The 12503-nt window shown below is 36.5% G+C and overlaps 2 protein-coding genes and 1 long non-coding RNA gene across 5 annotated transcripts in view; 1 reads left to right on the plus strand and 2 right to left on the minus strand.

Annotated features, from left to right (window-relative positions):
* The window catches only part of LOC140796525 (protein ROOT HAIR DEFECTIVE 3 homolog 1-like), a 26883-nt gene extending 23390 nt beyond the window's left edge, over positions 1 to 3493 (minus strand). Inside the window, exons 1-8 of the mRNA XM_073149573.1 lie at positions 3451 to 3493; positions 2086 to 2182; positions 1803 to 1873; positions 1652 to 1715; positions 1091 to 1156; positions 745 to 792; positions 600 to 662; positions 463 to 519 (exon numbers count right to left, since the gene is read on the minus strand). Of these exons, the coding sequence (XP_073005674.1) occupies positions 463 to 519; positions 600 to 662; positions 745 to 792; positions 1091 to 1156; positions 1652 to 1715; positions 1803 to 1873; positions 2086 to 2182; positions 3451 to 3470 (486 nt within the window). The 5' untranslated portion in view covers positions 3471 to 3493. The remainder of the gene's footprint in view (positions 1 to 462; positions 520 to 599; positions 663 to 744; positions 793 to 1090; positions 1157 to 1651; positions 1716 to 1802; positions 1874 to 2085; positions 2183 to 3450) is intronic.
* LOC140796535 (uncharacterized) lies at positions 3452 to 6749 on the plus strand. Of its 3 annotated transcripts, XR_012110460.1 has the most exons (4): positions 3452 to 4619; positions 5054 to 5092; positions 5163 to 5261; positions 5916 to 6749. It is a non-coding gene; the product is annotated as an uncharacterized lncRNA (long non-coding RNA). The 3 variants fall into 3 exon arrangements; XR_012110468.1 differs by having other exon boundaries at positions 3452 to 5092; positions 5163 to 5266; XR_012110462.1 differs by having other exon boundaries at positions 3452 to 5092.
* A 1523-nt stretch (positions 6750 to 8272) lies between these two features.
* On the minus strand, positions 8273 to 11394 carry LOC140802238 (cell division cycle 20.2, cofactor of APC complex-like). Its single transcript, XM_073157690.1, has 7 exons — positions 11294 to 11394; positions 11026 to 11202; positions 9701 to 9970; positions 9337 to 9439; positions 8917 to 9233; positions 8679 to 8828; positions 8273 to 8551 (listed from the first exon to the last, which is right to left on the minus strand). Exons 1-7 carry the CDS (start codon positions 11375 to 11377, stop codon positions 8405 to 8407), a joined length of 1248 nt encoding a protein of 415 aa, XP_073013791.1. The 5' UTR covers positions 11378 to 11394; the 3' UTR covers positions 8273 to 8404.
* Positions 11395 to 12503: the final 1109 nt, after the last annotated feature.

Consider the following 12503-nt stretch of genomic DNA (forward strand, 5'->3'; position numbering starts at 1 on the left):
AGGGAAGACTACACAGCTGGGAGTGCAGGATTTTCTACCGAAAATGATGCCGGCGGCCAGGGACACCTGCCATGCCTAACTCAGCAACAGCATGTATTCATCTCTATGCACTTGCCTCCCTCTGGCATATGACTCCATGTGATTAACCATGAAAAATAGGAAGAGGACCCTTCACTCATAAGGGGAAAAGGATTCGAAGTGGATAAAAGTATTGTATAAGAGGACCCTTCCCCATCCTCTAGTTTATTGCTACATTTGGAGCCAATCCTAGACCGGTTTCATTTGAATATTGTTCAATCGATTTGATTTCAAAATGGATTTCACTGTTTAAAAATAATGGAAAATTAAAATAAATATTATTGTCTATAAAATAATGAAATTAAAATTGAAATGATCATATGTACATTTTGTTGAAATAAACTAGAAATAAAACATAGAAAAATTATATAAAAATAAATATACCTCTTCTTCAAATCTTGTTTCTTGAAGAACTGCATCCGGCAGAGCTACAACCAATACCTTCAAGCCACAGTAATCGTCAAAAGTGAAAGTTTAAATAGAGAAAAAGAATTAAATTAGCAAGATATCGAGCATATAACCTCAATATAGGCACTGAATTGCACTATCTGTTGACCAGATTGATAGTGTATTGACTCCCATAGCTGCAGAAAATGGTTGGTGCATGTCATGATTCCCATTATGCCTAGATATAAGACAAAGAATAAGAAGACAACGAAGAGCTACCTGTTCCATGCTTCTAACAACGTCTTTCTCTAATATCTCAAATGGAGTCTACAATAGCAAAATAGAGAGCAAATTAACCTGAAATTCTGAAAAATATTGTGGAATGCTAAGTACTTGAAAGGAAATGAGCAATGGGCAGTCAACTCCATGACGAGGAAATGGTTCCACTAAGAGTATCCAAACAAATGCCTCAACAATTCTCTCCTACCAATCTTATCTCAAAACCTGCCTCATCCATGAATCAGAAAATTAACTCAAAGGTAGACAGGAATGGCATTTCAGGTAGGTAGTGAGATTCGTCAGGGCAGTAAAGCATTACCCATTTAATATTAAAAGAGATGCAAACCTTGTAATCGTAGCCTCGTATAACAACTAGCACTTTTGTCCGGCCAGGGCCAAGTTTTGCTCTTTCCTGCAAAAGGTGTATATTCGGTTAGATGAGGTTTTCAATCTAGGTATTATGAAATAATTCTCTCATACCAACATTGTGGTCCATGATAGACTATGTTTATATCTCCTAAACTATAGAGTGTATTATCACTGTTTGGTCCTAAATTCTTTTCATTCTAATTATATCTCCAAACTTTTAAACTATAGAGGTGTCATGGCTAAAGAAAAGATCATGTGATTGGCAAGCAACCTGACTGGCTGCCCTTCTTGGGCAGAAATTTTCATCCCTTTCTTCCATTCCGCTATACTATCTTCTCCATGACACCTCTACCACCATCCTTTATAATTGTGCATTTAAGGAGATGAAAAAACAAGAAAAATCTAATGTACAGGAACTTTCACGTCCCGAGTCTGACAATGCCAATTTATGCAGTAGCTTTCACATTCCAAATTGGAAACGAAAAGCTACACTTAAAGCATCACTTCTTCAAGCTTAAGGTTAATGTACAGGAAGTACCTGAAATAATGTCCTAAGAAGTGGAACACTGCCACCCTCTACTCGACCAACGTCATGTAGCCACCTAAAGACAAAAAGAATGGCATGTGTGTATGCTTGTATGTATGTGTTTGAAAGAGGGAGAGAGCGAGAAGCAAGTCAGAGGACTAACATGTTCACCATCATAAGGTCTGAAATTGTCAATGCCAAAAGAGCAGTTTGCCTTTCGAATGCTCTATTGTCCTGATATTGTAAGACAAATATGATAAATTAGTAATTCTTATTATTTGTCACAATCAATATAGTCTGAAATACTACTGACCAAGATTTTAAAATGAATTGACCAAACTTTCACTGTTAATTATTGACTAATCAAACATAATTGTTAAAATTCATTTGATAAAAGAGCCTGAATAGCAAAACATGTAAAGAGACCTGGGAAAAAAAAGAAATACCTCTGCTCTTTCTCTCCCATCATAACCCTCTACATCCATAATCAACATGCACGGTCTGATGCATCGTGATAACCATATTCCCTCGGTAATTTGCATCCTGAATTTTGAAGTTATCCCATCTATATTTGTTGGCTTTTGATGAATGTAAAACACTTGCAAATACCAAGAACGAATATGCTAAGATACCTACCAAAGAGAGCAACCTAAAGGGTAGAAAATGGGGAAGAAAAGGAAAGGACTATACAGTAGACGTACAAATTAATAGCCTAAGGACGTGATGAAATCAGAGGATTCAACACACGTTCTAAGGATCTTTAATAATTGGTCTTGATACTTTTTGTTGTTTGAATAAATTCAAGAAACGATAAATTCGAAGTATAGCAAAACTAAGGCACATATTAGAAGAAGATCCATTGCAACATAGGGATTTAATTTACTAGCTATCGAATTTAAAGGGTTGAACAACCAGGAAGTGTTGCAGTTCATGGACATTTCCAAGTCTCATTTTGAAAGAAAACAACTCTTACAAGACAATATCCTCGTCTGGTTTAGCGGAAGACAAAATAGAAAAGGGTGGAAACCTTCCCAACAGTTGTGTTAAGTGAAAAGAATAAATACTCGAAGAAGTAGCTTTGTTTCTAATGAACCACCTTTTGAAATATCGGAGTTTCTTTTTTTTTTTTGTCTAATTTATTTCGAAACTTAAATACAAAATTTTTGTGAATTACAAAACCATTGACTTAGACGCCACTCCAAATAAAGTATGGAAATTTAAAACTGCTAAGAAAATTAGTTGAGATTTTGTTTTAAAAATACGAGATATCATGTTTCACTTTTTTCCCCATTTTATGATTTTATTATAAATTCTTTCTATTTCATTGTTTTGTAACTGATTTGTCTTCGTCTTTATTTTTAAAAGTTGACGACAACTCTACTTTTCAATTTAATAAATACAAAGAAATAATAAGAAATATTTTCTATTTATATGTAAAATATAAAGTATTTTAGAGAAGAAAAAAAAAACTCTTCCTTGAGATTAAGTTTAAGAGAAAAGCTGTGACAATTTTTTTTAACTCTAATTCCTTTCCCCATCCTCTTCTCTATTATTTAAAAGAAGAAACTGCACAATAAGGACCTGCTAAGTATCCATTAGAAGGCAGTGAATTCACGAATTAGCCTCTCTTTATTCAGATAAATGTACCCAAAAGCCACCTTTATCCTCCCTCCCTGATGTGTGCTGCTAAAATAAAAATTGCAAATTGATTCTTTTAAAATAGAAAAAAAGATAGTCAAACTTTCTAAATATATATAGTTTTTGCTAGAGAACCCTCCGGGCTGCGCGAATGGTAAAAGGAAGGAAGTTACCTTCCGTTCTCCGCATTCATCACCTCAAAGTTGGTCCCGAAGAGACGGTTGAGTAGGAAACTTTTTCCTGATCAGAGTAAGATAGCAAACAACGATTATTGAGGGACGTATACCAAGAGATAATCTTTGATGGAGAAAGAAGATCGGAATCCTCACCGCTGCTCTGAGCTCCTATAATGGAGACCACAGCGTAAGGAGCGCCGGGGGCGGACAGCGTCTCGGATTCTTCGATGAAGTTTTGCACCTTTGTTTGATCGAAGGTTCCCTCTGGTCTGATCATTTGGATGGGCTCGCCCTCAAATTGAAGAGGCTGCTCATCATCACCATGGCTGATGACTCTCCTCCTCTGCCTGTTGTCGCTGTACTCGATCGTTAGCGTGGGAGGTAACGTGCTTCTCGGTCCAGCTCCACTGCTACTGGGGAGAGCGGCGCTCCTCGTAGTGCCTGCTGCTGATCGTTCCATCCAAGGTTCCAAGACGTGAATAAGGCCAGATATATCGGTGGAAGCCCCACTGTCGTTGAAAGCCTCGGGAGGCAGCTGCTCCATTAGAGAGTTCAACACATTCATTAAGGTAGATATCTCGTTTGGAGCCCCAAGAGGCAGCCGCTCCATTGGAGAGTTCAGCGAGTTGGAAGTAGTAATGTCGTCGTCCACACTGGAACTCCGGCCATCTCCAAAGAATCTCGAAGAGTCCATGTATTTTCTGGTCATAATCAAAACAGTGAGCAGATCTAGAGTTAATATGCATGCTAGGAGAAAATTATAAAGACGATACTTTACATGTACTTTCACAATGTTAGAAGCTAGAAACGAACAAGAATCCAAATCCCAATGACCTGGTGTTCTTCCTTTCTTCGTTAATTTGTATAAATACCTCAAATTCCTCCAATAAATATATGCAATCGATCGCTCACCCAAAGAGAATTAAATTTCCTCGAAAAACCCAGGTGCGCAAAAGGTTGTTTCCTTTTCTTTCTCTTTTTTTTTTTTAATCTTTTTTGAGGCCACGTCTTCCATCCAAAGCACGTCGTCGTATTTTTATTTTTCTCCGAGCACGTCGTCAGACAGGTCAGATCGTAAGATCGAATGTGACAACCGACCACATATCTTGCTCGTGGTTGTGATCACGTCATTCCTCATCCAATGCCACCGTCTCAAATTACGTCAGGTCGCCTCGAGTTAGGACGTCAATCTAGCTCGTTCTTGTTCGTGAACAATTTCATATTCGGCTCGAATTTTTTTTAAAAGAATTTGTTTTAAGCCTAGCGTTCTGTTCGTTTCCTTCCTTGCTTAGTTGCTTGTCTTTGGATTTTTTTTTTTTTAACCTTTTCTAATATCTAATTTCGCGTAGTGTAGATAGAATATGATCAGTGTTTCCTTTGTTTTAAGGCTTGTAGAGAGTCGTCGGTGTTTCTCCTTATCACAATAACTCTAATAAATGGTTTGCATATATAGACAGGCTTTCTTGACACAATTCTTTGTTCAAAGTCTGCATGCAAGGTGTTTGACACTTTGCCTTACTAGATATTCTTCTCTACTTGTGTAGGATATGCTTTTCTGCTTTACATTAATGTACTTACATCTCTGCTTCTTTCTTTCCAGAAAAGAAAATTGTGCTAATCATATCAAGTCTAGAAATCGGTATGCTTTTCCTTTGCTGAATTTTACCTTTTTCTTTATTGAACTATAACCTGTTCTTCTACAACTGCAGAGATGTTGGAGAAGAACTTTAACCTGCTCTTTGTCTGAGAGATGTTGGAGAAGAGATCCGAAGTTGCTTCATACGGTCTAGGAAGAAAAATCTAGCAAAGTAAGGTAGTGTAGTTTGTGCTAGAGTTTTCGAAGAGCATTGTCTGCTGAAATTAATTAACTCATAGGCTAACTTTTTACACCTTTGTCATTGCTCCCTTTCATTAAACAAAATTAGCCATGTTAATATGTTATTTTAATTGCAATAATTTGATCTGTAGAATTGAGCAATACCAAGGACGAAGTCACTTGTGAATAAAAGTAGTTCTTTACAAAGGCTACAAAATTAGACCCATGAATGGGATTCATACATGCTACAGCTCTTTAGGGTTCAAGGTAACAATGGTAATCAGAAGAGGAAAATGTTCAATAAACAAGGGTGCAAAGAAATTATATATCGATAGGTTTGATGCAAGGATATGTTTGTCCTACAAGTAAGATCACCTTGGGTATAGATGGAGGGTTTTGTTCAACAAGTACAACATAGTTAAAGGACTTACTAATAAGAGTGGTTGGAGTTGGGATTATATTAGAACATCCAAAACTTAGAGATGAGTCAGACTAGGAGGAAGTCCTTAAGGTATGTATTCGTTAAGCATGTATTAAGTTGAATGACATGGATTATTTTTTTTATCCATTGAATTACCACTAATTTATTTTAGTAGGAAAATCAAAATATTCTAAGTTAAGATTTTCCCTCCATATGTTGCGGTAGATATGTTATGTGGGGATATGCATGTTACTGGTAATGCTGGACTTAGAAGCACAAAAGGCAAGGATGCAAGTACTGAAAGCACAGGATCATGCCAATTAGAGAACATCTGTAAGTGCAATATTTCCAAATGAAAATTTCGTAGAGAAAAGATACTCATAAATATGATATATAATAGGGTTTTGTGTGCGATTAAGTGACACTATACTTATAGAAGACTTGTTTGTGCAAAAAGATTGAAAAATCAAGTTGGATTCAACAGTTTTGCAGAAACGGTTCGAACAAATCCTAAATGTACCATAGAGCTTGCAGAAGGTCATTACACAATTCATGAGTGCATAGAAGCAATCAAAACAATGCTAACATAGAGATGGAAAATCATGAAGATTTATAAGATTTTGAGATAATTTCATTTAAATCCACTAAACTATCATTATTTTCCACATAACTCTCTAAACTGAATCATGTGCTTTATATGACTGTGAGTTTTATTGAAAATCATATCGCCTTTATTGCTTTTTTGTTTTCTACTGAATATTCTTGTGAGATGTATCTTTAAATAGACAAGTTGAAGACAAGGATGATGAGGAAGAAATCTTCGAGGCCTGAAAGAATAAAGGACTTGGCTACAACAGAAACATTCCGAAAAGCTCAAGTTGGAAAATTCATTTTGGATCTTATTGAAAAATTCATGACTTTATGTTTTGTTGTTCATTGACATTAATAGGAGGTTGCCTGCATACCTGTCGAGAAAGCTAGATCATGATATTTGTGTAAATCTGAAATAAAATTTTCTGAAATAAAATTTCTATCGGAATGCTGTATTTGTACTAACAATGTTCTGATTTGTACGTTGACATTATATCGGTTTGATAGTGCTATCTTGATTTTTCATGTATGGTTATATTGCAAGTCTCAGTATTATGTGCATCAGTTTCAAGTTGTATTGTTATAATTCACTTTAAGTGTAGTTTAAATTTTAAATAGAAGAATCAGTAATAAAAGATGAAGAGTCCACCATTTGTTGTTTAGGCCCTTTAGGGAACCTTAGACCAGAGAGAGCAAGAAATTTGCTACAGAAGATGTTCTTATTGTTCATCAAGAAAATCCCAAGGAATTGAATACTAGAAGTTCTGAGAGATTCCTTTTATTCTCTTCCAATTTCCAGAGTTCCACAGAATTGAATGCTAGAAGTAACAAGGAAGAGATTCCTTTTATATTCATATATATTTTGCCGTGTTCAAAGGTCTATGAAACTAATCTTTGAGATTATTAATATTTGAACTGTTACTTGGAGCATATGATAATGAACTCAACTCAATTTAATGCTCTTTCAAAGTGAAAGTGAAATGAATTGATAATATCTCCCTTTGTAGAGCAATTTCAAAGTGATTTAATGACCAACTGCTCGTATCAACATCAGAACGGTAAGTGGAGTGAGCTTTGTTTCAAGAATTAGGCTAAGTGTTCAGCACTACATGTTTAAGATGAACTGTAAAAGTTCTGCACCCCTGGCTAGGAGGAGAAGCATATCTATTGGATGAAATCCTTCAGTTTTTCTCTCTATCCATCTACCATTATAATGCTGGAGATCAACGCTACTAGGAGCTGGCTATTGTTCTTAGTTTCCTACAGATTCAAGGTTCAATTGGACTAATGTTTGCAGCACTGAAATAGTTCGATGTGCTGCTGCAACTTAATATAAAAGCAAAAAATTAAATAGACATGGTGTCTGATGAACTCAAGTGCAGCTAGCTGCATATGAGAGAAAATTTCTAGAACAGAAGCTAATGAGAGAAGCCAATTACAAATGATACTACTGAAAATGTATTCCATAATCAGATTTTTACTCTGCAAGGGGTTCACTATACTGCATCAGAGTCCAAAAACTGAGGTGCCACAGAAATAAAGACCATATCAGCAAGATGCATTTCTGAAAGGTGTATTAAAGTTTATTTAATAAACAAATTGTGAAGAGGATTGATTCTATGTAGTATATATTGCAATTTTAACATCTCATTCATAACAGTGGGTTATCTAGAAATATGATCAACGTTAGTGTGGAATCAAGAGTAAATAGTTATTCTACAAGATGAAATTAGTTTTGGAGATACAACTGTAAGTTAGCATCATCATGATTATATGAACATATAGAATCAAATGCAATTGGCTCACAGGAAAGTAGTCACATAGCTTATGTATAACTTTATTTTCTCAAAGTTTCTTCTAATGAAAAATCAGACACAGAAGACTCTTGGCAAGGTAAGAAGAAAACTAGAAGTTTTTTATTTCCAAGGAGGCGGCAGTACACTTTTTACAATTCCGCAAAAAGAAAATAGGAACTAGCAGAAAGACCCTTCTTCTAGCTTCTAATATACAAGGGAATAAATATGAGTTGGAGAACAGAACATCGACCCTTGCTATGCGAAGCCTTCATATATACACTATAATAGAACTTACAAAATTGTGCGCTCCAATAGTAATGGTCTCTATCACCTTATGTGCATTCTCTTCAATGAAAAGATGCTATCTCTATCATGATCAACCATCTTCGAGGAAGAAGGAGGTGGTTCAAATGCCTTCCAGAAACAAATCATTTCATCAGCTGCAGCTGACACTACTGTTGAACCATCTGGGCTCTGCATTAAGGGATGATGACTATAACTATCAATGTTAAAGAGAATATGTAGAACATTGTAACAAAAGCAACAGGGGATTTTCTAATGCAACTTTTTTTGTAAAAGAGTGTTCATATTGCTTCCGAACCTGGCAAAGGTGTAGAACTCTGGCTGTGTGGCCTGTTAGATCACCAATTTTCGACATCAAAGGGTATGACCATAAACTGAGCTGATTCTGGTTGTAACCATGGGCACTCAAAATTTCCTTCTGGTACCTGTTCCATTCTAGTGCACAGACCTGTTTAATAACATCAATCTTATATTAGATTACTGTTAGAATGACTCCATAAAGGATAATGTTATCCATTGAAAGAAATGAGATTTACCTGAGAACCAGTGTCTATACTTTTGGTACACTTGCCGTTCTGGACATTCCATATCTTAATACAACGATCAGTAGTTCCACCACCAGAGGCCAGAGTATTTGATTTAAATGGACACCAAGCTAGGGCCCTTACTGCTGCAGAGTGGTCATTAAACCTGTGAAGGTACCTTGAGGATCTCATGGTAGAGGAATCCCACACATGTACAAGGTTGTCATTGCCACCACTGGCAAGTTTCTCTCCTCCTCCAGACCATTTCAGACCACAAACTTCTTCAGAATGCGCATGAAGATGTGATGTAGATCCACCTGCCGATCTCACTAGAGAAGCAATTATAGTAAGAAAAAGAAATCATCTGACAGGATATTTTCCCCTTAAAAATCTTAGAAGATAAACTATATGAAATAGAATGAATCAACACACCATCATGATTAATGATCGAGGCATCATGGCTCCCAGATGTCAAAATGTGATGGTTCCAAGAAAGGCTTCCGACCCTCAATGAATGCCCTTCAATAGTTCTCACCTGTTGCAAAGGCCAAGAAATCTAAGAGCTGAAGATATTACTATTTACACTTAGATTACGATAAATCCAAACTGCAACTGCAAAGAGGCTAGGTACAACTTTTATAAAGTTAGTTCTAATACTAGAAAGAAAACTTGTAAGGATAAGAATGAATCCTCAGGGAAAAGTGTACCATACCAACTGCAACGATGTTAGTTCATTAATACTGCAAAGAAAGCTTACAAGGATAAGAATGAACCCTCAGGGAAAAGTGTGTCATACCAACTGCAACGACATTGCATCCCAGAGCTCAATTTGAGATGTTGCAAATCCGACAGCCAGTGTCTTCCCATCACCACTCCAGGCAACACTAGTTGGGTAGTCATTATCATTCTCCGACATTAGCAGCAATTGCACCTCATGAGTCTCAGCTTTCCATAAGTACAATGAACGGCCTAGTGCAATAGCCAGAATGTTCTCCTTTCCCCAGTCAATTAGGTTCAGATAGTAGTCATCGATCAGTTTTGGCCCATGCAGTATCTGATCTGCAGACTGTTTTAATGTTCAGAAAAGAAAATAAATAAACAATGAACTAGATTATAAAATAATTGAATTTAGATTCATTCAAAAATATTATGTCTATAATCATTGAGGAATGCATACAGAAACATTCTCATTCAGATAGTTCTTCTACATAAAGAATTCCTCATTACAAACTCTTGCAGTATTCATTGAGGAATGCATATAAAAACATTCTCATTTAGATAGTTCTTCTACATAAAGAATTCCTCACTACAAACTCTTGTAGCATTCATTGCGAAATGCATATAAAAACATTCTCATTCAGATAGTTCTTCTACATAAAGAATTCCTCATTACAAACTCCTGTAGTATATATGATACATTCAGACTCATCAAGTCACTGCCTCAGCCACTAGCATATGAGAACTTAAAGGTTTAGAAGCAAATGAATTCACGATGGACATTCTGTACTTGACTTCTGAAGAGTTGTTTACCCTCCACAGCTAGCATAAGCAAAAACCATTTATTGAACCACAAAAGCCTATTTGAATGTAACAAATATATAGTTTTCAATCCATTCATTATATTGCATAATATCCATCTAGAAAGGCTTTCCACTCATTTTTTATTTACTCATATCACTAGCTACATTTTTCTCTTTTGCTAAATGCACAAAATGACTCCTCATTTTCTGGTCTATTTCCAAAAGAACTATTCAGTCAAATGGAATATCCTAGATATATTTCATTATTGTTATTACTGCCCTTCATATGGTTTTCCATGCAAAGATGGGAAAATGAGAGAGCAAGGACATTATCTCTTAAGAGGTGCTCTTTGCAAATGTATCTGGAAAAAAAAGGGAGTCTATTTGTAAATATGTCAAAAAGGATGAGTTCTTTAGCAGCAAAGTTAAAATGTAGGTTTCTAATATGCAAAAAGTCCTCGTTAATATTACATATCCAAACTAGATTAACCAGAATTCACTCAGAGAATCCAATTTTGATCTTTTTCTTACTGAATTGGCAAAAATGAAAGTCTGTTGCTTCCAGTTACTGAATTAGCAAAAAGGACTGTGTTTTACTCACAGTTGGAAGATGACGAATTGGTTTGATGGTTCTAGTTTTCTCTCGCTCTTCCATCATCTCATCCACAAGCAGCAGACTCCTCCTGCAATCGCTTGGGCTCTTGAAAGGCAACATCTTTTTTGGCTTCCCTTCCGAATCCAGAGTCAAATTCTCCTCTATCTGCCTCTTATACTCCCCCTGAACAAGGGGGGAGAACGAAACCCAATTAAGAAAAAGAACAACCACGCAAAGATAACGCAAATTACCAAAGACGAATAAGATCAAACACCTTAGGTGTTGATACCACAGAATTGTCTGGTTGTTTCTTGAGTCCCCTCTCACACAGAGCAGCGCCGGCGAAATCGAGATCCATGAGACTCCTCGTGGGTATGAACCGATCACCCTGCGAAGCCACGAACCCATTCAGGAAAAGGGTTTCAAGAGCGGAACTAGAGGAGGACGAGGGAGGAGGTAGATCCGATTTTGGCTTACCGGGCAGTGGAATTTCGTCGAGGTCGGGGAGTACCACTCGCGCTCTCGAAGCCTCATCAAAGGCGAGTTCATCTCGTACCCCATACGAATCCGATCGAGGGGAATCGGTCGGTAGTTGAATAGAGAATTGTTAAGCTCACAATCTTGGTGCAGCTCGGATCTTGGGAAAGAAGAACAGGGGATTTTTGGGAGGGATTTGGTTTTCTTGAGGTTGGAGAAGATGAGGAGGAGGGAAGAGTTTATAGTTGGGTATCTCAACGGTCTCATTGGGTTCAAATCAGAGGATTTCCCTTTCCAGCTTCGCCGACTTCCGCTTCCCGCCCTTTCTTTTCCTCCCTAACAACGGAAAGATAACTGGATTCTCCGAGCTCGTTTTTGAAGAAAGCCGAAATTACATTTGCTCCCCTGAAGAATAACATTATATCACAATGCACCGAACTTTACTTATTTGACCAAAAGATTTTTTTTCTCTTTTATTTATTTTAATCTTAAATATTTTACTAAATTTTATTAAAGTTATTTTTCATCTATAATTAATTTAATTCATTTCTATGGCAATTGACCTTTATGAAAACTAAAGTCAAAATATTTTTGAAACATTAAAAAAACAAATAACAAGATTTGAATAATAAATAATAATATCATATGTGTGACGATAATAAAGACAGAACATATTATGTTTTTGAGACTCCGGTCATATTAGTTCCATTCGCAACATTGGGTTCATTGGGATGAGCATATTTATCTAGTTTAATTTTTTACTTAAAGAAATAAAAGATTTTTGCTGGGGGGCGTTCAAACACAACGACCGCGTTTGAACGGGCCATGCAAACGCCTGCACGCGTTCATAAAAACAGAGAAGTTCGAACGCGATTGGGCGTGTTTGAATACACCGCGACGAAAATTGTTCGTTTGTTAGAGTTTTAACTTAGTTGTTTGGGTCCCTAGGGTGAGCCTCTATAAATATATGAAGGAAACCCTAATTGGAGTTTATCTGATAATTGAAA

Source organism: Typha latifolia, chromosome 1, assembly GCF_019914945.1.
Source record: "Typha latifolia isolate L0001 chromosome 1, TyphaL0001v2, whole genome shotgun sequence".
NCBI lineage: Eukaryota > Viridiplantae > Streptophyta > Magnoliopsida > Poales > Typhaceae > Typha > Typha latifolia.

Bases quoted from the DNA above. Each gene is read 5' to 3' on its own strand.
- LOC140802238 (XM_073157690.1), bottom strand. From the start codon at position 11,377: ATGGATCTCGATTTCGCCGGCGCTGCTCTGTGTGAGAGGGGACTCAAG. The intron at 9,971-11,025 runs GTGAGTAAAACA...ACATTAAAACAG, and splicing joins CAATTCGTCATCTTCCAACT to TCTGCAGATCAGATACTGCA. The intron at 8,552-8,678 runs GTTCGGAAGCAA...CCCTTAATGCAG, and splicing joins GAGTTCTACACCTTTGCCAG to AGCCCAGATGGTTCAACAGT.